The 26591-nt window shown below is 42.0% G+C and overlaps 1 protein-coding gene across 1 annotated transcript in view; it reads left to right on the top strand.

Annotated features, from left to right (window-relative positions):
- Positions 1 to 26228, top strand: part of LOC149777788 (insoluble matrix shell protein 5-like) — a 40239-nt gene extending 14011 nt beyond the window's left edge. Inside the window, exon 5 of the mRNA XM_089938262.1 lies at positions 26067 to 26228. Within this exon, the coding sequence (XP_089794388.1) occupies positions 26067 to 26134 (68 nt within the window). The 3' untranslated portion in view covers positions 26135 to 26228. The remainder of the gene's footprint in view (positions 1 to 26066) is intronic.
- The last annotated feature ends 363 nt before the right edge of the window (positions 26229 to 26591 follow it).

The raw sequence follows: 26591 nt of genomic DNA, 5'->3' as shown, positions 1-26591 counted from the left end.
AAGAACTAGGTGAAGGAGGAGTGGTCGACGTGGCTGCGTCTGCTGTGTGAAAGGGCATGATGGTCACTTCTTTTTATAGTCGATGACTTGCGAAGCTTCGATCCAAGAATCAAAACTGGGTGGATATCCTTTCCAACGTACTTTGACTTCTTTGACACGTCGTTTGCCCACTTTACGGGTTCTGCGTTCGAGAATGCTTTCGATGTCGTACACGTCGTCTTCTTTTTTGGTCACACGTTGTAACTCGGGCAAATAAAACGTTCCTTTGAGCACTTCTCCGTTTATGTCTTCCAATTTATAGACGGCAGGATGACGACCATGCACTCGTCCAGTGACGCGAAACAATTCGGTCGTCCAGTTAGGTAAGTAACCTTTGTCGAAAGTGCGTTTGGTTTTGCCAATGCGCACCCAATCTCCTACGGCCAACTCTCCACTTTTCTTGCGGACAGCCCTCGTCGGGGACGTACCAAACAGGCGCTCAAACACCAACACTTCGTTGTCGGGAGTCACGTCTTGCGGGGCACGTCCTATGCTTCGATGGTAAGATTGGTTGTACGCTTGCACCAGGTGCGGTAAGATGTCGATGTACTTCAGAGTGTGGTGATGCGTAAAATATTTCCACATGCGTTCTTTCAAAGTACGTTGAAAACGTTCCACGATGCTGGCTTTGGTTTCGGGATTCTCGGTGGTAAAAAAATGAATGTCACGTTTCTTTCATTCTTTTTGGAAAGCTTGGTTCAGAAATTCGGTGCCTTTGTCCGTTTGCCATCGAAGAGGGTGACGACCGCTTTGTTTCAGCACTCGTTGCAGGGCTCGCACTAACTCGGTGCTCGATTTGGAAGTCAAGGGCACGACCCAGGCAAATTTGGAAAAGACGTCGATGACACAAAACAAATATTTGTAGCCACAATTGTAGCTGGCCAAATGAGAGACATCGGCTAAATCGGCTTGCCATTGATGATCGATGCCTTCCACTCGGGTGCGACTTCTGGCAAACTTGCGTCGAATAGGTTTGTACAAAGTGTAGGTAGCTTGTTCTTGTAACCATCATTGCACTTGAGGTAAACGGAGACTTTTCAGTCGAGTTTTGGCAGCACGATACAATTTTTGAACTCCTGCGTAACCTGCAGGATGGGAGGGATCGTAGTAAATGCTGGCTAAGACTTTTTCCATTTTTATTTTTTGTGTTAATAAGACACCCACTGCTGGAGGATGCTACTCTTTTTCTCTTGGGGTACTTTCTTGGATTGCAATGCTTTGCGTGTGCGGCCGGCAATAGGTGTCGAAGAGGAGGATGTCTGAGCGGGGGATATCGGTTCTTGTTTCACTTCTGTCTTCACTCACTTCTGTCTTCACTTTCTTTTTCTCTTGTGATGAAGAAGGGGTCACCATCATCTTTTTAATCCATCCAATTCTGGAGGTAGGTGTTGTTGTTAACTTGCGTACTGGTACTGGTGGTACTGGTACTAGTGATGGTGCTGGACTTTTCATCAAGGTCTTAAAATCTTTCAGAGTGTTTAGAGCTGTTTCGTCTAAAGCTTTCTGGTGAAAGAGTTGCAGTCGTTGCAAGAGTTGACCGTACTTTTGCGATTTTTCTGTTTCGGACAAATCTTGGCGATCCATCAAGGACTGCAATTCGTGTTGTAACTGGGACATCTCGCTCAAATTGGGATTGGGAGGTAAATGCGGGGTGCGTTGTTCTTGCCACCGATGGTATTCCATCCATCGTTTGTAAGGCACTAAAACTAGTTTTCGTCCTTCCATGGGGTTGTCAGGGGTCAATTCTGAGATCTTGGGACTTCCGAGGGCCTTTTTATCTTGCTCCCACCAGTCCTCCCAACATGGTTCCCAAGACTCCTTTCAGTATGGGACCTAACAAGAGAGGCAAAATGCCTCCACGTTGGACCAACATCTTCTTTTTTTGACGAATGGGAATTTTCTTTCGAACCATTTGGCGAAGAACGTGACGATGCTTGCTGAAGCATTGTTTCTGGTGTTTGGACAAAGGGATCGTGCCTTTCAAAACGTTCAAACAACATTCGCACACGGTATCGATGACCTCTTTGGAGGCCGTTTGAATGAGTTTTTTTCGTAAGGGTGGAAAAGCTTTGGACAGGACAGATAACATGTCCCCATGTTTGGCTAAACGTGGTGGCAGTCCTTTCCTTTTCTTTCCTTGGGGTTTTCTGGAGGGTGACATCTTTGAGTCTTCAGGAGCACCAAAAAAACACTGATACCCTACTTGGTCACAGGCCTTTTTTATACTGGAACGCGTCGCCACTGATTGTCTTTACGTCGTATCAGTTTGAGGACAGGCATGACACGTCGTGCAGGGGTACGCAACGGACTAAATCGAGCCAGTTCTTGCTTGGACAAATCCAGTAAACTTTGTAACATGCCCGATCTTTCATGGACTTTGATTTTGGGAGAAGGTACTTTGTGAGCAGCAGCCACTGCCACTAAATTGGAGGGTCCTGCCACTGGGGAAGTTCTTTTGGGGGTCATTAACGGAGAAGTTCTTGGTGTGATCAACGTCTCCAAGTACTCTTCAGTTCCTGGTGTCATCAACGGAGAAGTGGATAAACGTGAGGATGCCGGAGACGCAGTCACTGCCGTGGCAGATCGTGGTTTGCGAGTGTAAGGTTGCGTCCTGGACGAAGTGCCTCTCTTGCGACTAGTTTTCTGTGGACTTTTCAATTTCTGGGGACTTTTTCTCTGTTTCTTTTTCTGGGGGCTTCTTTTCTTTTTCCGGGGTGGTGGTGTCTGGTCAGAGGAGGGTCCTGCCACTGGAGAAGTTCTTCTTGGGGACCTGGTCTTTTTCTTCTTGGGGCTTCGTTGGACTTTTGTCTTGGGTATAACTTTGGGGGCATTAGGATCCCATCTTAAGAGTGAGCGAATGATGACCCCTCCTAGAGTACCGCTCCCTCCAGGTTTCAAAATGATTTGTTTTTTGGTTTGAGTGTCGATGCGGGGATCGGCCAGTTGGACCAAAGCGACTTTGTTTCGATCGAAAAAGCGTTTGGTTTGATGAGGAATCTGAATGATTCCTTGGAGTAATTGACGTGCCGTCACCGTGAACCATCGTAAGACTTCTTTGAGACTAGCTTCTAAGACACGAGCTCGTGTTTGTGGATCTTTTTCTCGACTGATGCCATACAAGGCACGAATCAATTTGACGGGAAGATGCGACTGAAGGGACGTCATGTTCACACTGTGTGAGACAGACGAAAAAGGGTCTGAGGTTTTTATAGATTTTTTATGGGGAGTGAAATGAAGTCGAGGACGGAGACGTGTACAGGACAGGCCCTCCGTCTTGGCACCAGTGGTGAAACAAGTGGGTACGAAATCGCAAATCCTCGGGAGTCGTAGGTTTCAAATCGACGAGTAAATAGGCGTGTGGCGTTTGAGTGGCATCGTCGTACGCCTGAGTCAGCCAAGGCGTTCCTAACTGTTTGGCTAAGACTTGCACTTGCGATTTATCTCGAGGGCTTTTAAACAAGACCACGTAATGCGCATTGAGACTGATGGTGCGATGGGCTTTACTTTGTTGAAATAAATTTTGGGTGATGTAAACGACACTGGCATTACGGTGATGCCCTTTGCGCGTGAACCACAGTTTAATTTCTTCTTCGTCTTCTCCTAACATGTCGTCGAAAATGACCAAATGGGTTTGACGGGAGTCAGAGACGATGCCGTCGTCTTCTTTAGGAATGCCTTCCACAAACACGATGGAATCGCCTTGACTTTCTCGCAAGAGGTTGTACGCCGATTGCCACTCTTTGTAACACCACACGATCCGTTGAGGTGGCCGATCGATCAAATGATGTTTATGTTCGATCAAACGTTTGACGAATTCGGTTTTGCCTGAACCGCTAGGTCCTGCAATGAGCATGTTAAAGGGATGGCGAAGATACAAAGCCTCCCAACTGGCACGATCTAAGTGTTCGTCGATGACTTTGACAGTAGAGGAAGAGGGAGCAGAGACAGCAGAGGTAGCCATGGTGTGAGAAATGTCACTTGTGACACGATAAACAAACAAGACAAGAGTTTATATACTTTTTCAGAACACGTTTATTGAATGTTTTTTTTCAAACATGAATACGAAAGACAAAAATACATAAAAGCGAAAGGCTTAAGTACAAGAATGAAAGGCACATGATAACCATGAACGTGGAATAAAAACAAGTGTCTGTACAACAACCACATGTTTTGGGTAAAGTTCTAACCAGTTCTATAGTAGGGGGTAAGGTCACACAAGTGTCCTCCCGAAAGGGTCTTTCAGGCCTGTCCACGACAGTCCTGTCCTGGGTGACGGGTTCTTCTGGCACCGTCACTAACACAGGTTGAAAAGTAACTTTTTTCCTTGAATAACTCTCGTGCATACTGGGCTACCTCTTGTGTCCAAGCCTCAAAACCCTGGTCTCGGTGATGTCCAACATTTGACTCCTAACCAATCTGGTTTCTTCTTCGTCAACGACATGGTAAGTTACTTCAATGAACAATGAACTATCGATCTTGCCTAGGGTTCCTTTTTATATACAGACCAATACCGACGTGACCGTACGGCAACGTAAAGTGAGCAGCAGGGAAGTTTAACGGACCAGCCGTTCCAAACAAAATAAACCTTCCTACGAGAACTTTCTCCGTAGAAGCCTCAGAAAGCAGAAATAAACCTTCCTACGAAAATTAATTTGCGTAAAATCCACGCCGAGTGCAATTTTTGTGTGTATTCGGGCAAGAAAAAAAGGAAGATTTTTCAGGGGGGGTCTGGGATATTTTTTTTGGTTAATTTGATTTTGCAACGTTGGGCTGCTTTTCTCATGAATAAATTTGATCGAGACCGATTCGATACCTACTGCGCGGATCATGAAGATTAATCGTGATAAACCCGTGCGGTGTTGCCTGAGCGCGGCTGAATAAATTTTTAAATTTGTTTATATCCATGTCACCGTTACACCAAGTCTGATGGATATTTCTCAGTGTGTGTGTGTCTACGCCGTTGAATACCGATAAAATATTACAATTATCTCTAATTACCTTGGGAATCTGCGTGTATCGCTGTGTCACGTAAATCACATCGGTGTTCTTGTGTCTGCCACGCGAGAATATCCTAGCCGGGTTGGTTTGCTTGTCTAGCATAACATCGTCGAATACAACGAGATTATTAACATCGCCATCTAAATTTTCCACGGATGGAGCTTCATTAATGTCTGTGATAAATTCGATTGTGCCTTCGTCGGTATTGTCGCTAAATTCCTTTAGTACTTGATAACATCGCTGATCGTCCACGGATGGTGCAACCAAATACAATTTGTCCCATTTTAGCCATCGCATTATCAAATTTAGCAACAACTGCGTCTTTCCAGAACCAGACGGGCCAATAATTATCATCCTAATCGAATTTGGTAATGCCGCGTGATGTTTTATTTGCTCGCGTCGCTTCGTGGCGGAAAAATCAATTACATTCATGTTACTAGAATACATGGATCTATATTGTGTTAAGTGTCGCACTCACACAGCAACGTTAAATCCAATCGAAATCGTCACACGCAACAATAGGAACGCAATCAAGGGAGAATGCGAAGTTTGCAAGACACGCAAGTTTAAATTTGTAAAAAAAAAACTAGAAGAACCGGAGGAGACATTGCCGCCTCCATGAAAAATCTACCTGGGCTGCCCTGGGCGAAATATCCCGGAGAGAAGCATCTACCAGGATACAATTACTGCGGACCTGGAACAAGACTCGATATCAGACTCGATGATAATGACCAACCAAATCAAGGCGAAGATCCAGTAAACGCCATCGATAACGTGTGTTACTACCACAATCTTGCGTATCGTAGCGGAGATTTACAGCAAAGGCATCTCGCTGATATCAGGCTAATTCACGCACTAGACGCAATTCCTAACAAAAATTTCAAAGAGAAATTGGCAACTTGGCTGGTAAAAGGCACGATGAAAGGTAAATTAGTATTCGGTGCTGATAAATAATAATGGATCAGATATATTATTCTCCGCGAGGATTTTGGCGAGGAAAATCAGCAATTGCCAAACTCGCCAAAGCCGCTAAAGTAAAACAATCCGTTGCTGAATCGTGGCTATCGAAACAGGCAATCTGGCAAATATATCTCCCCCCACCTAAGAAAATACCGTACGCGAGTTTCACTGTCAGCGTCCCTAATGAAGTCCATCAGGCTGATTTAATGTTTCTTCCTCACGATACCGTTGACGGAGTCACATACAAATACGTGTTAACGGTTGTTGATATCGCTAGCAGATATAAAGAAGCCGAGCCGTTATCGAATAAAACAGCAACGGAGATCGCTAAGGCATTTAGCGAAATTTACTCACGATCCCCATTAACATGGCCGAAGCTTCTCCAAATTGATCCCGGCCGAGATTTCCTCGGTGCGGTTACTTCATTGATGAAGAAGAACAATGTTAAAATCCGACGCGGTATAGTAGGTGTTCATCGCAATCAAGCTATCGTCGAGAGATTCAATAAAACACTCGCGGAAAGATTATTCGGATACCAGTACGCGCGCGAGTTTATTCAAGATAATCGATCTCACGATTGGGTATCAAGATTGCCTAAGGTAATTAACGCGCTAAATAACGAAGTAACTCGAACAATAGCAATGAAACCTGCAATTGCAATTACAAAATCGAATATACCCCTAAAACGAGATTCCACGATTCAGCCTGTACTAGGTAGTGTCACAGTCAGGTATTTGTATAAAGAAGGTGAGGCCGAAGGAGGCAGAAAAAGAGCAACCGATCCAAACTGGAGCGTCACAACACATAAAATATCAGCCGTAACAAGATCATCGGGAAGACCAGCGATTTATATCCTAGATTCGTTAGCGCCTCAGCGCGGATTTACCAAGGAAGAATTACAAATAATACCAAAAGATACTCAACTACCGCCAGCGTCACTAATGTGATTTACTCGAATTCTACCTAACTGAGATAATTTTCTTACTCTAGACACGGCTAAATATACTAAATTTGACCAGGAAATTCTATCATCGACGATCCAAACTTGGCCATCTACGGTCAATCCCTGCGATGAGTGTATCGTTGTTGCGTATCCTAGTTTCCATGGCGATTTTTCTGCGTTTATCGCGTCATTGACAAGATTAATATCAACGAAGATAATATCATTCAAGACTAAAATCTTTTCCTCTCCGCAGGGCAAAGTAACACTGATATTTTGTTTCCTAGTATCAGTGGGCCTGTAACATAATGGCACCTGCAGTATTGGAAATTTCTCGCAATGCAACTTGAATAACATTTCCTGAATAATATCACGAACAATTTTCCTACTAGCGACGATTAGATGATCGGGACGCCACAAATTTAGAAAATCATACATCGGAGTCTCGTCGATTATTCTTCTCATCACATCACATTGAATTTTATTCGGTTGTAATCGAATTAATTTTTTTAATTCGGTCAGTAAAATATCAGTAGATCTATAATCGGCGTCGATTTCTTCATAATAATCAACGAAGTTTCTAAGCCATTCATGAGGCGATTCACCATCAATCGGATCAGGCTGACCGTGATCTCCGCACATTATCACGGCGGTATTTTTCCCCTCCAGCCAAGTCAATATCGATTTTAGCGTGTCTAAATTTACCGTGCAAATTTCATCAAATATTATGATCTTGTTGATATATTTATTTCCCATGCGAGCCGAATCCCATAATCCACCACTGTACTTGAAATAACTATGATACGTGCAAGAATCAACCCCGCGTTGCTTTATTTCTCGCGCTAATCTGTGAGTCGGAGTCAACACGATCATATCGGAGTTTGCAAATAAATTTATCGCTCTCGTTGTTTTACCGCTACCACCAGGACCATTCATGTAAACGAATTTGCCGCGTGAAATTGGGTCAAACGCAGATGCAGCTGCCGAAAAAATCTTCAAATTTATCTCGATGAAATTTATCGCAATCTTCGACATCAGCGTCTTCACAATAATCTAGAATATCCTCGCTTTTTATCCTCCACGTCCCCCATGAACTACCATCGGTGATTAAATTTTCCAGCTTGTATTGGTATTTTTTATCGATATAGAACGAATCCGTCGCGACTGTTACCGCGATATCGGAAAATTTGTTTATCATCGAGAGTAAATTTATACTTACATAAGCGAGCATCGACGACCGTAAATGCGTATATTGCGCTGATTCTCCGTCAAGGTAGCTAATCACGGTACCTAACTTTGCTCCATCAATCATAATATTCTCTCTATTACAAAATATTCCTCGTGATACCGTATCGGCGATTATAAAATCCATCTCGGCATCGTTGATAAACAACCTAGCGTGTCGGTGTTTATGATCAACGGATCCACCTTGAGTAAATTTGCCAATTATTTTTCTTCCTATATCTTTCGCGTTGTCACAATCCGTCGGCAACCACACCTCGGTTTGTTTCCTATACGATATAATTGCCTCGCTCACTGTCAACGATACTAACATCGACGAATCCAGCATATACCTCAACAACACCGTAGGAACCCAACGACGCTGAGATAAATGCCTACCGAACCAAATATAACAAATCTTATGTAAATTTTCAGCAAACTCGAACGAAGTAACACAAGCGAATCCGGTCATGGTAAAATCAGGCAACGGCCCGTTAATCGCCACTCTTGTCATCTCGCTGGTAGGATGGCCAAATTTAGCAAAATAATCTGCACAATCGCCATATCCGAGGAAACTTCCAGGATAACACGCGCTCATGTCAACGGAGATCATATCTTCGAAATAATACTTGGTATTCCACAATCCTCCATGGCCGTATTCGATGCAGCTGAGTTGAATATCAGCGAGATATTCATTCCTCGTAGGTTTCCACGAATTTCTCTCTCTGGCAGCGTGATCAGCAACAGACGGAACCGTAAAGCAATTCGTTAATAGCTGATCGGGATTTGACGAATATTTCACCGCGAGATTTTTCATCGATTCGTGTAATATCTCATCACGGTAAATATCGCCGCGTGGCAATATAAACTGATCGTATTTTTCTTCGCTTGAGAACAACCAAATTGATATTGGATCAGACGCGGCTAATTTTTTGATATATCTGAACATGGCATCGGAATTGTCCTTCGCAGAATTTCCCACGGGATAAAATTTAACAACACGATCCCGCGGAAATATCATTACCGACTTCGACCACGCGTGTGAATTATGATCGACAATTTCGATTGGTGCTCCTCGAGATTTATACGGCGATGAATATAATATTTCCCCCGATAGCGTTTTCACCGTGATTGGAAATTTCAGTTTTTTACTCAGCGCAGCTACATCATCCACCGATGCACCATCAGCGACGGTTCTTGCCCACGCGTTAATTTTATCCAACCTCAACTGGGTCAGACCAGATCCGCGTCGAGCGTTTTTCATGTGCTCGATTACACGCTCAGCCACGCAGTTTATCTTCGGCGATTCTTTCATCGCGGGTAGATTTTTCGCGTCAGGGTTGTTATTCAGCCGATAAATTCCATAAACAACAGCGCTGGATGGATACGCCCTGGCATAATAGGGACCGTCGATTCCCAATAACAATCCGGGCATGGAATTCTTATCGAGAACGACGTTTTTCTTACCGCCACGCACGGGATCTCGTTTATCGCGAATAATCCAAGTATCGCCAGGCATTTGTGCGATAAATTTTATACCGAAGATAAATCGCTCTTCTTTATGCTCGGTTTTTATGTGTTCGATTATTTTCTTGGCTCGTTCCAGATTCATCGTAGCATCAATAGAGTTCGTTTTCCAAGTTGACCAAGTATGAACAGCTCCATCATCGAAAAATTCTTTTTTCGCTCGATCAGCCTCAGGTATAATATATTCTGCCTCATCAAGATCAAATGCGTCCATTGATTATATTTTAGACAAATGTTTAAATTATAATGAATCAATGTGCGTGGATACCAATCGGATCAACAAAATCATGTGATAAATCCTGCAGAGGTGATTATTGCGGCGCTCATATATATGCGATTCGACGTGGCAGTAAAGGACCACAGCGATGTTTAGTTTGCCAAGTTGGCACGCGAGGAAAGACACGGTTGTGTTTGTCCTGTGGAGGGAAAAATTATCGAGAATTACGAAGATATTACGAAAAGAGATCCTCGTCGGTAATAACATGCGAAGAGGATTATATTAATCGATTCAAGGCAAATAACGATTTAGACATATAGATTATTGTATATGAATCCCAAATCGACGATTACCACAACAACAATCACATACGAGTTCAAATCTCACCCAACCATCGAGGGATACGAAGCATCATCGGATGGTACCGTTAGAAATATTAAAACGAAGAATCTTGTTGGTAGTGTTGGTAATTCGGGCTATCTCAGATTTGACATCGGAAAGAGTAAAAAACAAAGAAAAGCAAATTATCTCAGTCATAGATTTGTATTTGAATGTTTTAACGGACCAATAGAGATTGGACTTGTCATCGATCATATCGATGGAAATAAACTCAACAACAAACTATTCAATCTTCGAGCGGTAACTCCGAGTCAAAATTCAAGATTTGGTAATTTCGGTAGGTATCCGAAATATGCCAAGGCGGTTAAATCGATAAATCGAGAAACAGGCGAGGAGCTTGCATTTGAGTCAATGTACGCCGCTGCGAAATATTATAGTATTAACTCGCGATCGGTACAATTTGCAGCAGAAAAAAAATATAAAGCAGCATTTTCCTATAAATTCGATGCGTGGATCGAGTTTTCCTATATTCCGATAATTTCAGACTCAAAAAATGAAAAACGAAGATTTTTGAAAAATAATTGAATATTACAAATTTGTATAATGGACGAACAGAATATAAATAACATCATCGAAGCCATCGATGACCTGAAAAAGAAAAAAATAAATCTTTCCTCGGAGTTGGACGCGGGTAAAATCCGGTCCGAGTTTGAAACAATCGTCCAAGGAAAGCTCGAATATAAATACACACTACCGTCAGAGTACAAATTAATAAAGAAAATCCAAATTGCGATGTATCAATCGCTTGCGACAGTCAGCGATAATCAAATCGAGGATTTCGTTAAATTATCGACACTGGTAGAAAGGGTTAGATCGAAATTGTCAGACGAATATGAATCGAGAAAAATTACAAACTCACGTGTCAGACAGCTAAAAAAGCTTGTCGATGAAAGTAAATCTTAAAAAATCTTCGATTTTTGAATCTTCCGATTCTTAAAGATTTCTACAACAAAAAAAAACAAAAATTAAAAAAATCTATTAATTTTGAAAATTTCCTTGGGTTTTATTTATTTTTTTGGCCTGTTTTTTTTCCGTGGACAGATTTTAAAAATCTTTAGAATCTTCGATTCTATTTTCACGATCTTACCAGGAGGCTGATACTTAGCGTTTCTCCGCGTATATCAAGCAAATTTCCATTCTGATCCGTTAGTTTGAAATTTATCCTCGATAATAATCGATTGTGACATCGCAGATAAAACGGATTCACTGGTTCTTTTATTATCAAATATCCCGGAGAGACGCTAGGTGAAAATGAATATAATATAAATCCCTGTTGCGCTTGTTTTGACACGGACGGATCAACATTGTAGCTGTTTTCAACAACATCCGCGTGAAGATAAATCGCGATAACTTCCGTTATATTAACGATGCCCGGCGAGATATGCCGTCCTTGCCCGACTCCGTCATTATTATGCTGCAGGACCGATTCTGCTTGTAATTTTTTCTTAGTCCACGCATCGTGTAATTTAGGGAATAGCTTATCTATGGTATCGGTGACTGTTTTTCTCATTTCATCGACGTTATAACCGGGAAATTTGTAATTTAGCAACGTTCTCTCGGTTAAATTATGCCTTTGCATGAATGCTGTAATAATATAACCAATACCAAGGATTGCGCTTTTTTGTATATTTTTTGTTGCTAGTTTATTAATAAGTTCCATATCAGCCGCTAATTTATTTATTCGCTCTACGGTCATGGTAATTTCGTTACATGAGCCTTGTACGTTAAATATGCTCTCCTGGAAAAAATGATCTAATAATTTTTTTTGTTTCTCGTATTCGTTGATAATTTCACCAAACAGTAATTTGATACTTTCCTCAAACAAATCTAGCATATACACAGACCCCGAGGAAAAATCGAGGTTTCTTTCCGTGTTCTCATATGAGCCGATGTAATTTAAATTGGTGCCGTGATAATCTTTTTTGTCGCTGATAAAATCGGATTTTTTTGGCTCTGGCGTTGTTATTTCCCCAGGTGGAATTTCGGGCCAACCTAACACGGTCCTAATCGACGAATGATAAATATCTACCATGTACGGTGATTTTACCTCGATGATCGGGGACAACGTTGGCTCGTGTGCTAATATCTTTATTCCTGGGGTAGCATCGCCGGTTATATTTGATATTCTATATGCGAATTCCTTGTCGATTTGCTCAATTTCGTAGCTGCCTGTTGGTATACTCACAGTGATCCAATCGGGAGTTCCATCAGGTTTGTTTTTGTTAGCGATAACAAGCGAATTGTTTGATAATAATTTGCCGAATGATTTCGATCTAACATTAGGCCAGCTGTTGTAGACACGCAATTGCGTTAATGCAATTTCCTTGACGATAATTGGCGTTAGAAAATCGATACTAAATTCTGGACTAGTTGCGCTTAACGATATCAGTGTTGTTGTCAACGGTGTCGTGTTTGTCACTATTTGAGTCAATTCCGACATTATTAATATTCATTTGTTCAATCTCGGAGTAGATGCTTATCATCGAGGAAAATTCTAGGTCGGATATAACGCCGTCGTTGAGACTCTCAGAAAGCAGCGATGATAATTTTAAATACGCGCCGTTGACCTGGGATAATTTACTCTTGTACAGGGATAATTTCTCACTCGTGCACGAGGATATCTTTTTCGCAATGATATTGAGAACACCAGCGATTGTCGTTGTCGATGAGATTATTATCGTCGCTACGATCGGCGCGATTGTTGTTACCGCGGATAAGATTATTCCTGCACCGGCGACTATTGCACTTACCGCGTACACGGCAACATCGATGGTAACTAATCTGCGCTGGTATTTCTTTATTTTTATCTGATAATCGTCGAGTAGTTTTTTTAGCGAATCTTGCCATGATCGCGCCTGATTGTAACGGTAATCCGATGCGGTCATTTATTATTTAATTTCTAATACCAATTGGAATTGGAATCACAATTGTGTGTTTGGGTTTACCATCTTGTTCGGGCTGACCAACTGCGCCTTGTTCGGGTTGACCAACTACAGCTGGTTCGGGTTGACCAACTGCAGTCCACGTGGATAAATATTCGAAAATTACAAAATAATGCACTGGTCCCGTGGTGGTTCTATCCGGTGGTTCTAGCTTAAAAGTTTCAATGTTATTTTCACCTATAGAAATAACGAAAAATCCAGGATAATATTCATAAATTTCATGATGATCGGCCGTTACATTGAATTTTGTTGCTCCCGAAATAATATATACTCGATATACGCCCTGAATTGGCGAAGTAAAGTTAAACGTGTTATTCTCGGGTGTCCAGGTGATATTCTGTGACCGCAACACAAATGTTAAACAACAGGGAAGATTTTTTGTTACCACCTGATCTGGCACGTAAAACCGCGTCAATTTTGGAAGATTCAACGGTGATATTTTTGTGTTAATATCGCTAATTTTTGTAGATGCGTCGAGAAGTTCTCTGTTCAAATCTCGAATACTAAGATCGAAAATTGTAAAATCGGCCTTTTGGTCAATTTTTTCTGTTGCATCAAGAAGTTTCGCGTTTAAATCTCGAATTTCTCCGTCGTACACTGATGTATCGACCTTTTTACGCGCCAGTTCATATGTCAAGGTGTTTCTACTGTCAACACTGTTAACAAGCTCGATGACTTTTTTTATTTCATTGATGATGTCATCCGATTTTTTATCGACACTTTGACGCGCCAGTTCAAGTTCTACGTTAATATGTTCGTTAATTTTAGCAATATCATCGTTGATTTTTTTTGTTTTCTCGTAGAGGTCGTCGTGTAATGTTTTATCGACTTTTTCATTTGCGATTTGGCGTATCGCGGAAGTTTCCTCGTTTATTTTAGTAATATCCTCGCTGATTTTTTTTGTTTTCTCGCTGAGATCATCGTGTGATGTTTTATCGACTTTTTGTTGCGCCAATTCACGTACCGTCGAAATATCATCGCTGATTTTTTTTGTTTTCTCGTCGTGTGATGTTTTATCGACCTTTTGACGCACTAATTCACGCATCACGTCAATATCCACGCTGATTTTGGTAATATCTTCGTTGATTTTTCTTGTTTTCTCGCTAAGATCGTTATGTGATGTTTTATCGACTTTTTGATGCGCTAATTCACGTATCGCGTTAATATCTTTGTTGATTTGGTCAATATCCTCGTTTATTTTTTTTTGTTTTCTCGTCGAGGTCGTTGTATAGTGACATATCGACACCTTGACGCGCCAATCCACGTACCGCGTCAATATCTTTGTTAATTTTGGCAATATCCTCGTTTATTTTTTTTTGTTTTCTCGCTAAGATCGTCGTATGATGTTTTATCGCTTTTCTGGCCCATTGTGGTTTTTATTTCGTTAACATCAGTAAAAATCTTAGTGATATCCTCGTTGATTTTTCCTACTTTATCGCTGAGATCATCGTGTAATTCTTGATCAACTTTTTTCTTTACTAGTTGATCTGCGGCGAATGATGTACCGATGGATTTTTTTATGTCCTCGTCAACTTTTTTGCTAAGTTTACCTAAGGCATCATCGAGTTTTTTAAGATCGTTATTTAGCCTGTTGAGTCTTTTTGTCAATTTGTCTTGAGCATCATCGTAGGCTGCCTTATCGACCTTTAGAAGCAACGACGCTGATAGTTCGTTATCCTTTTTTTCTACATCTACGATATCGGCCTTCGATGGTAACTTCGCGATAAGATCAGCGATGTCAGCGATGGATTTTGTTACCGAATCCGACAAGTGGGTAAACTGTTCGATGCGTTCGTTATATTCGTCTCGCTTGATTATATCAGCTATTTTGACGTTGCTTGTTTGTAATCTTCCTTCGGTATTTTGAAAAATAGCAACTTCGCCAGGATCTATCTCTGACAGTGATAGAAGATTATTGATATCACTCTTGGTTGCGAATTTTGATGTATCGACGTCATCTACTTCCTTTTCCTTTTTCCTAAAGAGGGATCTACCATAAATGTCAACCATGGTATTTATCTACGGTATATTCAAATAAAATTTTGTGATACGGACCGGATGATTTCGAAATTGCGTCAAGAACATTAATTGACTCTGGGCCGCATATTGGTGGATCCGTTACCGTTTGCGTTGGAAGTGTCGAATACCAAATCGGAATATTCAACTTTGACACGTAGTTGATGAATTCCCTTGGTGGTGCTAATCCATACGAGTCGAAATAAGCAACTTCGCGAGGATTAATCGCGTAGGCAACCCAGTGTGTGCCAGGGCCGGTATTTGAATCGAGATTTATTATTCCCGTTTCGGTAGGGTTCGGTTTTTCTGGTAGTTGATCTCGCATAAATACGCCTCTGAAAAATTTTATTTTTTTTTTCTTTGCTTCGTTGAGTAAATCTAAATTTGAATAGGGCGTGCTAATCTTAGGCCGGATCCGTACATGGGAGGTCGTCCCAATCTCAGGCCGGATCCGCGCGGATATTTTTTTTTACCGTATCGTCCTCCTATTACGCCTTTTGCTAGTTTGTCGCCCACAGCTCCGGCCGCACCTAATCCTATCGCTCTTGCAATTGCCGGAAGAGCCCCGGCTAGTAGCCCTGGAATAGCGGCTAGCAGAGGGAAAAATCCACCTACTTTGACCATGTCTCTGATGGCGCCTATACTAAGACTCACATGAACGCCGAAATTTGCTGATTTGGCTTTGGTAAAACGTTCACGTTGACCTCTAGTTAGCGATAGCTTGTTAGGCCCGCCGTGAATTTGATCATTTTTCAAGGTTAATTTCATACCGCATCGCTTTGATATCGCTGATTGGAGCTTTTTCGTCTGACCGGGGGTCAGAGTTACGCTGACGTGTTCGTACGTCATATTAATAATCACTTAATCTAAATTTAGAAATTTCGATTTTGTTACATTTTCTCGACAGGAGCGTCGATGACTCTCATTCTGCCGCTGATTCCTTCCAATGTCATTGTTCTATCGCTGAGAATCACCGCGATAGCTCTTGCTGGTCCGCCTGTGTTAATTCTAGCTTTGAAATGAATATCAACAACGGATTGTTTTACCAGGTCGAGATGTTCCAAGGAAAAGTAGTATATAGGATAGTGAGTATTAAAATCCAGCTGTGATATTTGCAATCCTGTATCGATATTTTGATCGCGACCCATGAAACTTAGCAAGCGATGATACGCGCGTGCCGTCGAATAGTTGGCAAAATTGATAGATATTTCCTCTGATGGTTCTTGTTGGCTGTTTATTCTCAATGAAACGTTTGTTGCCGCGAAATTATCGAATATCATATGACTGGCTTCTTGAGTGTATCTACCCGCAGATTGAAGAGCAACGAAGATGTGCCTGGGTGCCGAAACGCCTTGCTGTGATGCAATTCTCCAGGTAAATATTCCATCGATATTAACATCGAAAGAGTCAGTCATAGTTGTTAGCCAGGACATAACGGATTTTCCGCCTTGATTCATAAATGATAATAAATTTTCCTCCTCGAGCATCGATGGAACTATCGCTGGCATCCACAAGGTAAATTTTTCAAGGACCACCTTACCAGGTTGAACACCAGCGGCTCTCCAGATGGCTCTGTTATTGCCTGCGTCGTCTCGAACGAAAGAGATCGTGTGTTTTGCTCCGTAAATAACTTTCCTGAAATGTCTGCAAAATCCAAAAATGTGAGATAGTGGAATTGCACAGGAAAATGTTCGTTCATTTCCATTTCCTTTTAGCATGTTCTTTCGCGTGTGAAATCCAAGGTTGTAATTGATATTGGAACCAACTACCAAGTTTTCGATAGCTTGTGCAACAGGAGGATCAGCGCGATTGTTAGGTTGTCTTTTTTCATACGGGGAAGGATCAGCGTGATTAGAATTGTCTTTGGCGAACATCATACTAGGACCGGCTGATCTGGTAAAATCATCCGAGTATCTGGCTAGGCCTATAATCGTCGTTGCTATATCAACGTTGTCCGTGATTGACTCGATTTCTCTTCCGTCGATCATGTAAGTGGCGCTCTTGAATAATGCCATGATACCGTTGTTGACAAATCCAATTTTAGTATCTTCATTGTAGTCGACGCCACCAGCGTCTTTTACAATTTTCCCAACAACTTCGATATATGCCTCAGATGGAAGAAAATATCTCGTTGTATCGTGAACTTGAATTTCCAAGCGATTAGTCGTATTTGGTGTCACTGTGTCGTACGAAAAATACTGGAAATCTCGCACGGATGTGTCTCTACCTACAGGCTCGTCCATGTCGAACACTTCGTTTGACACTTGTGCGAACATTTATTAATAAGATTCTCATCTAAAACGAAGACCGCTGCCTGAAATGAAGCTTGTATTTGCTACTTCCCTTGCGAGATTTGTCTTAGCAACTTCCTGCGCTAGATTTGTCTTAGCAACTTCCTTTGCTAGGTCGTTTATTTTTTTATTTGCTGCGTCGTTTATGGTTTTGCCGATTTCGGGTGGCATCTCACTGGTGCTAGGTAATTTGACGGGTTGTTTTTTACGCGTTAAATTTGATATTCTGCCTCTGATAGCATCGTAGCCTTTAGTGGCCAAATTGCCGATACCAGAGATGACAGTCTCACCAATTTTTCCTATTGCTTTTGACGCAAATTGCTTGACCGTGGGTCCAATTTTAGGTATTACTCGCGTGACGAAACTTTTAACGATGTCGCCGAGTCCATTGCCGTGGATATATTTATATACAGGCAATCGAGAGTTAACTATGCGGACCTGTCTGGGTCTGCGCTGATGTTTGTGAACAATCATGTTATTTCAATTGTGTTGTTTTAATCGATGAGTTCATCGACGAGTTCCTTGTAAATGTAGGAGTTGATGACACCACCGCGAAATAATCGCTGACAAATATCTGAGGCCTCGTTGATTATTTCACGAGAGTTATTTCCGGCTCGTTTTCCTCCGATTAATACTTCGAGGCGAGACACGTCGTTGACAACGCTGTCAGGACAAACGGTATATCCGGTTCCTGTCTTTGGTTTTGGAAATTGCGATGGCGATAATACATCTTCGAATTTCTCCTCTTCATCTAATTTTCTTACTTTTTCTTGAAAATTTTTGAATCCGGGATGATCAGGATCGATTTTTTCTCCCCTTGCGGCAAAATACACAACTGGAACCCATTCCTCGGGGGTATATTTTTCTGAAGATCCCGGGCGTAAATATTTACCTTTTTCTGCGAAGTCATATTTGGCAATTTTAACCAGATCACTTTCCTTTAATTTAAAACCTAATTCTCCCGTAATTGGTTTACTTGCAAAATTCTCAAACTGAACAAACCTCGCCCCCCTGGCCTGGGACTCATTATATTTTATTCGGTATATTGCTTTATACCACAGTTCTCGTGATTTATAATAATTTGATCCTTCGCTCGTTAAATAATTATGTCGATCATTGAAGCTACGATTTGCAAAGTATCCAAGTTCCTCAAGATCATTAGGATCAATTTTGTCTAATGTTAGTCTTATGGAGGTAAAACCATCTATTTTAAAAAATTTATCCTTTATATTCGCAAGGGGTTCGGTTCCTTTTTTCTTCTTTTCTTTTTCTTCTTCCTTTAGTTGTTCTTCTTCTTGCGCTTGTTCTTCTTCTACTTCCTCTTTTAGTTGTTCTTCTTCTTCATCTTTTAGTTGTTCTTCTTCTTGCACTTGTTCTCGCTGTGATTGTTTTTGACCCACTAGATTATCTAACTCTTCTAGAAGCCGATCCGCCTCCGATTCTGTTCGTGCTTGCTTCAATTGTTCTTCTAGCTTTTTTGTTTGTGCTCATACTTGCGCTCGTGTTTGTGCTTGCCTCAATTGTCCTTGTAGCTTTTGTGTTTGTGCTCGCACTCGTTCTTGTGCTTGCATTGCTCGTGCTTGTTCTTGTCCTTGGTGAATTTGCTCAAGACGGCCCGGCACTACTCGAGTGTGTTCCTCAATGTCTCTCGTCATGGGAATAAGCCCGCGCTTCCTAAGTTCCTTATCTTCCTTTTTGTCACCGTATGCGACTTGCTCGATTGCTCCAGTGACCGGACTTAACAATCTCGACGATAAATCGGTGAGTTCATACTTCGTGTCTTCGTAATCGCGAACTTTTTTCTTAAATAATTGTTTTGTCGGGATAAGTTTCTTTACTGCAGCTAACTCTTCTCGCGCTAATCTAGCAGAATGAGGCTCTCCAACTGTGCTAGTTTTCCGACTCATATTATTTTCAAGTATATTATTTTAATGTGACGTAAAATTGGCCAAAGCAGCCCAAAGTTGCAAAATCAAATTAACCAAAAAAAATATCCCCAGACCCCCCCAAAAAATCTTCCTTTTTTCCTTGCCCAAATACACACAAAAATTGCACTCGGCGGGGATTTTACGCAAATTAATTTTCGTAGGAGGCTTTATTTCTGCTTTCTGAGGCTTCTACGGAGAAAGTTCTCGTAGGAAGGTTTATTTTGTTTGGAACGGCTGGTCTGTTAAACTTCCCTGCTGCTTAAAGTGATTGGGAAGTCGCACTCGCTTCTGGTATACAATTTGATAGACTTTTTCCAAGGGTCGACTGACGATGTGGTGAGTGGGTAAACGTACAATCTTGTTCGGTTGATAGGTGGTCACTAAAGTTTCCATCCTCTCCCGATTGCAAGGCTTCTTTCAATACCCCAAAGTTGACCACTCGACTGGTACGATAATTCAGAGTCAGTCCTTTCACTTTGCACGTCGTGTGCACTTCTCCTTGTTTGTCCCGGTATTCGTAGCCGTAATTTTTGGGACCGCCACTGACGAAACTTAGAATCTTGTCGTCGGGATGCTCGTCTGTCCAGGCTCCTAAACGGTCTCCTTCGATGTCAGGATGCTGTTGACTCGGGTGATGGATGTAAATGCAACTGTCCGTGTCAAAGTACAGGACGCGTTCTTCTAACAGTTCTAAAGCTTCGTACAATTTTAAGCGAGCATGAGCTGTCACGTAAGCCGCAATGATGACATTTCCAAAAGGGTCATCTTGTACAAAGTCCAGATCTTCTTCGTAATTGACCAAGATCAAATCCTCTCGAACGACGTCCACGTGTTTCATGTATTTGGTTTTGTCGTGAATCATCTGGAAGTAGCGGGAAGGTTCTGTTAAATATTCCGTCTTGGGTAAACACGGTCGTTGTGCCATTTTACCCCACAAGCAATTTAACATCACTTTGGCAAACGATCGCCTGCCTTCGTTTTTTTCGATGTGGTCTAAAGAGATGCCTTCTTGTTCGTAGTATTTCTCTTTGAATTTTATTTGGTCTTCGGGAGTGTGACACCAGGAAGGATAGTCGCTGGCTTCTTGTTTCAGTTTCAAAAAGGCATCCACGTAGTCGGCGAAAATGCCTTTCTGAGTAGGGTCACCCTTGTGGTATTGTTGTGTCTTGGGAAAGTGGCAAATTTCGTACACTTCTAACAGTTGGTATCCCATGTCCAGAGCTTTGAACAATTCTACGCTGACCCAGGTTCCCGTCAAGGCACGTTCTTCCTGGGTGTGCTGACAAGGTTGGTCTTGGTTGCACGTTTCGGCACAAGTACGGCACAAGGGAAACATCAGTTTGCCTTGACAATGGTGAGGTAAGACGGGATGGTATAGGTTCGTGGGAGGCAAAACTTTACACTTGATCAAGCCTTCGTATTGTCGAATGTTTTTCAGGTCGATGTGTTCCGTTAACAATTGCGGGTGCCCTACAGGAAAGCGACAATATTTGCACACGTAGGGATACAGCGAACACACGTCCAAGTATTTGATTTCTTCTCCTTTCTCTTCGTCGGCTTGGTACAGCAAACAGGTGCCATTGGTCCTTCCTCCGTACAAACTATCCCTCGGGTTCAGCGGGTCCATGAACTGGTAACTTTCCACGAGGCGTTTAAACTCGGGATCGGTTTTCATACGGTGATCGTACTCGTGTTCCCACATTTCCACCACTTGGTATCCTTCCTGTTCTAACTTTAGGCGCCGCTGACAAGTGTCCTGGTACAAGTCGTCCATGGTTCGTTGCAAAAACTGATTTTTAGTGCCACGGTCAGGGTAACAGACGGGACATCCGTGAAATAAGCAACCGTTAAACTCGTACACGATCTTGGGGTTTTCTAAGTCCCAGCCATCGACCGAATACGTTCCGATGGTCTTTTCGCCCCCTCCGTTGCGGGCATGCTGAATCCACTTGTCTTCCTTGTCGCACAAGTAATGTAACCAACGTAGGGCTTTGACCGAGTATTGACGTTTGACAAAGTGGGTCGTTTGAGGACTGATGACAGCCACAGTGTTTTCACGCATGAATCGTTGTCGATACACTAAGGAACACGCTTTGGCAATGGTGCAAGCTTCTTTCAAAGGATCGACCCCTCCGTGTTCCATGAACAGTTCTCGAAATTTTCCACAGCAACGCCGTAAAATGTCCACGTCGGAACGAAAATACTTTAGCATTTCATCCTGAAAGTCGAAAGGGTCCGAGGCGTGAGCTTGGTACCAAGCGTAGAAAGCTTCTCGTTGTTCGGTACGCATGTTGTCGGGATCGTAATAGTGAGCCTCAGGTAAATGGGGTAGAACGGCATGTTGATTGGCTTCCGTATTGAAAAAGTGAGGAAAGTACCCTTTAGCCATTTCTGTCATTCCAAACTTTTTAGGCATTCGACTCAAAGGCATGGCCAAGTAACTCATCGAATCTTTAAACTGCACTTGTCCCACTTGCATGAAAATGATTTTGGCTCCGTTCAAAGTCACTTTAGGACGTTCGGTGCCTTGTTCCGTATAGTATCTGAGAAGAAACTGTCCATCGTATCCGGAGAAATTGTGAGCCATCACTGTGGCATGACGATGACAATCTCCGTAACGTTCGATGTCCTCTTGGCTCCACGTCTTGTCGATTGGATCTATGACCCATTGGGCAAAATCGGCTAACGTGTTCGGTCCTCGAAAGATTTTTTCACGCCCTCCAGGAATCTTGCTGCAGTGAGGGCAATGACTGAAGATAGGTTTTTGAATGCACTTCTCGCACGCTCGATGAGCCACGCAGAAATTAGGAATGTGAATGCCGGTCTCTTGCATGCATTCGAAATCGAAAAAGATGAAATTGCTTTTCTTCTTGTGACCGTCCTCTTTCTCTGGTGGGGTTGGTATTTTTGCACGTAGCATTGGTGTTCCAAGTTGACGATGTGGTGACAAATGTGACATTTTTTCTTTCCTCGACATACGTGTGCCTTGGTACTGTTGGTACGTATGCCTTGTCTACACGTAGGGCACAATCTCAGGAGTTGACAAGCACATTTCTTCTGTGAACCTTGTGTTTTCAAATGTTGTTGGTAACAGGTAGGGCTGACAAACGTGCGCAGACAAGTCGAACAAGGCACTGGTTCTTCGCTCAGACAGGGTGGAGAGGCCAAACATCCTGGGCATTTCCATCCACAATGCTTGTGTTGCTCTCGATTATTATAACCATAGTCACATTTCTCACAGTAATATCTGTATCCCAGGAATCCGGTGATAGTGGTAATGGTATCGAAATGGTCATCGTGATGATAAACATGAATGTATTTTCCGTCCTTAAAATCTTGGCCTCGAAACAACAGAGGTCCGCGCATTTCTTGAGGGTGCACTTTCAAGGTGTAGCGTGGAGCTAGGGCATCTTGCAATTTTTGCATCTCAGGAATGCCACAGGGTGTGTCTTTGGACAGGCCAGCTTGTTGCAACAGGAGTTCTGCTTCGTTTCGTTGTTTGGTTCGGTTCGATTTTCGAATGTTCTCCCAGGTTCTTTTCCATTCTACCGTGTCGTTCTTGTTGGCATAGGTTCGTCCCACCACGATGGCACGGGCTAAGCACATCTGGTCTTGAGGGTTGTTAATTCGGACGAGACTTGTTTTGGTGTTGCGAAGGTCGTCCACCAATAACATCTTTTTGCGTCCTGTCCCTTGAGGAAGAGAGACGTGAGCCATTTTCAGTGTGGCTTTACCATCGGTGATGTCAAACTGGTCATTAGATTGTTGTACGTGTTGAATCTTGTCCATGACTTTGGAAGGGGTTAGTTCTGCGGGTCTGCTAAACTCGATCCAAACAAGGGATTTCAAACCGTCGTGATCTATGGATAGTGTCAAGCGATCGTCTTCTTTGGGTTGACATTGTCGCTTGAGTGAGGTGAGCAAAGAATCCCACATCTCGGTGATAAACCCTTCTGCTTTCTCCAAGGGTACGTCGGCCTTGAAATCTTTAAACTTCACCGTGTAGGTGTAAGCCGTGGTTCTAAATTTTCTAGAGGACCGCTTTTCCGTCTCTCGAATGGAATAGTACTTTTCAGGGTTGACTAAGGGTGGTGAACTTGGTTTAGAGGGTTCGGATTCTGGTTCACTCATGTCCTCTTCAAAATCACTGGCATGAATTTGTGCCAAGATTTCAGCCCTGGTACGAGGCGATAGATCACGTTTCTGCCTCTTACTTTCTTCTTCTTCTTTCTTCTCGAATGAATAGGATCGTTTCATCTTGAGTGCAAAACGTCAAATGACTCAAGTTTAAACACCATAGACTAATTTATAGTCATGACAAACGGTGAAGAAATTCAAAAAACAGAGAGACTAAATAATGAGAAAGAAGAAGTGTACGAACTTTTTAAAGTGTTCTGTTGTGAATTGTGAATTGGATTGTAAAAAATGGAGAAAAGAATACATTAATGATATAAGGTAAGTGTCTTTGAGTTTTGATTTTAAAATAAGAAGCTACACTCACGCACTCATACACAGACACGTAATATAAGGGTAAAATGGGTGGGGTTTATTTTTGAGTTATTGGCAAATTGAAATTGTATTTCTTTTCGAGAAATGTGGGTGGCCCTGAAAAGGGCCTTTTTTCTTTATGGTGTAGGAGTGAGTTTAACCAATCAACTTTAACTGCCTTAAGCCTTTGCCACGGCCAAGGCCTACTTCTGATGATTGGGTTGAAATCACTAAGGGTGGTACGACAGGCTTAGTCACAGGGTTGGCGTGTTTAGCTCGGGAAGGTCGTATTCTCTTCGGTCGTGATAAAGAAGTCTGATACATTTGTTTCAGACTTCTTAACTCCGCTAAAATGTCCAACAGTACCGTGACCGTCTGATTTTCACCCTCTTGTTTCTTTGCTGCTACTTCTTCTTCTTCTTCTTGCTGTTGTTGCTGTTGTTTTTTTCTTACCTCTTCTTGTTGCTGTTGCTGTTGCTGTAGGAGAAAAGCTTGTTCCGCTTCCTTTTGTCGTTGCATAAATTTCTCCAATTCTTCTTTCTGTCTCTGTCTAAAATTCTCCACTTGCGGTAATGACGAAGGTTCCGGAACAAATTCTTGCGAGGTAAGAAAATCCACAAAATCCCAATGTACCTCTTCTGAAAGTAAGTCCGGGTTCCCTTGGGCGCTCTCCCCTGCTGGTGCACCCCAATGGATCGTTTTCTGAATTTCCGTCATGTTGAATCACTGTCGCATAGATTGACTGCACACAAGCGCTAGCGAATCTATATAGACCAACTGACGTCACAGACTAATCTCTTCGGATTGGATGCGGGCTGACTGAATTTTGTAACGCGTGTTTGGATTGGTGAATGAACTCAATCCGTTTCAATCCTACCTCTACCTATAAATAAGCGCAGTTCAGTGCATTTGTTCACTTGTTCTCGTCGCTTCAAGATGTGGACCGATGTGCAATCTTCTACGCTTGTGTCTTCCATGATGTTCCGGACGGACATACCCATGTATGTCCGATCCAAGTGGACCGTTGTCCACAGGACAAACACCAGTCTGTGGATACGTAGGATCTACGTAGAAAGACAAGGATGCCTCAAAAGAGTCCTGATATACGGTCCTACAGTGAAACGCAGCCTAAGGACAAGAAGAAGACCAATGCGGTGCCCTTTATGTTAATGGATACATTAACATAAACCAAAAGGCCCTTTTCAGGGCCAGCCATATTTGTCGAAAAGAGATAGCCTTTCAATTGCCTACCCCTTTTTTAAATTTAAATTTAAATTTAAATTTAAAAAAAATTTTTAAAAAAAATCCCATATTCAATTCCCCCCTTGTCCCTAGACAAGCCCAAACTCTATGTTAAATTCCCGTTGTCCCTAGAGTGGCCCAGCGTTTTTCTCCATGTTAAATTTCCATTGTCCCTAGAGTGGCCCAGGGGTGTTTTTAATGCTAAGTCCCATTGTCCCTAGGGTGGCCCCATTCAATACTATTGAGTATACCTTTAACTATACAAGCTTTTCGTAGATGTGTTTTTGTGTATATGTATGTGTATGAGATTATGAACTGTTTAACACTCAGACTGATTGTGTATACCTTTAGCTATACAAGCTTTTCGTAGATGTGATTTTGTGTATATGTATGTGTATGAGATTATGAACTGTTTAACACTCAGACTGATTGTGTATACCTTTAGCTATACAAGCTCCATTTGTAGATCCTGAGGATGAAGTCATCAGCAGCCATATTTGGGGTACGCTGGCAGATTTAACGTTGAGTTTATATGGTGTTTGGAAGTTGAAATAAATTTATTGAATCTTAAGATACTGTTACAAAACATCCGCACATGAACATAATGCAAATCAGACTTTCTGTCAGTATCTAAATTTTTAACTTATAAGCTGAATTTGCTTCAGTAAGCCTTGTTCGAAATTGTCAATTTTGATGGTCGCTCTTTGGAGAACCTGCTAGGTTGACCATCGTCCAGGTAAAATGGCCAGAATATCGTCTGCTAGTGACTTCATCGGGAAGCATCTTTACCGTTCAACCAGTTCCTTCTACATTCACTCAACAGCACGAAATCTTAAAATGACGTTTATTTTTCTTCAGGAGATCACCGTGTCAGCCAGGAAGAATTCGTATTGATTTGGTACAGTCTGTCAGGCGGAGACCAGTAAACCCAGTCCAGCCTGTTTAGTACGCATGCTTTCGTGCCCTGGTCATGTCAAAATCGAATTAATGAATTGTGACCATTAAATGCAAATTCCTTTAGTCAGTCTTTTGCCTCTGTTATACAGTAGTGTTGTCGCTTTTCTCTACACTTATATAAACTGAGACGCGCGCTTTACATAAATCTTTGTTGTACAATGAATTTACTACTTTTTTTTCTTCTTCTATGTTTTCTAATTTCATGGTGTTTGTTTTTGTAATCAAGTCATTATATGTTTTTTATCTTATAGGTGTTGTCTAATGTTGTAAAGCGCTTAGAGCTTCTAAAGATTAGGCGCTATACAAAGGCCTCATTATTATCATTATTATTATTATTATTATTATTATTATTATTATTATTATTATTTATTGGCTAAGAACATTCGTCAATTTTGTAAATATTACGAGCCACAGATTTAAAGCTGC

The sequence above is a fragment of the Sinohyriopsis cumingii genome, chromosome 17 (assembly GCF_028554795.1).
Source record: "Sinohyriopsis cumingii isolate HCF-2022 chromosome 17, ASM2855479v2, whole genome shotgun sequence".
Taxonomy (NCBI): Eukaryota; Metazoa; Mollusca; class Bivalvia; order Unionida; family Unionidae; genus Sinohyriopsis; species Sinohyriopsis cumingii.
This window is presented reverse-complemented; position numbering and strand designations above follow the sequence as displayed.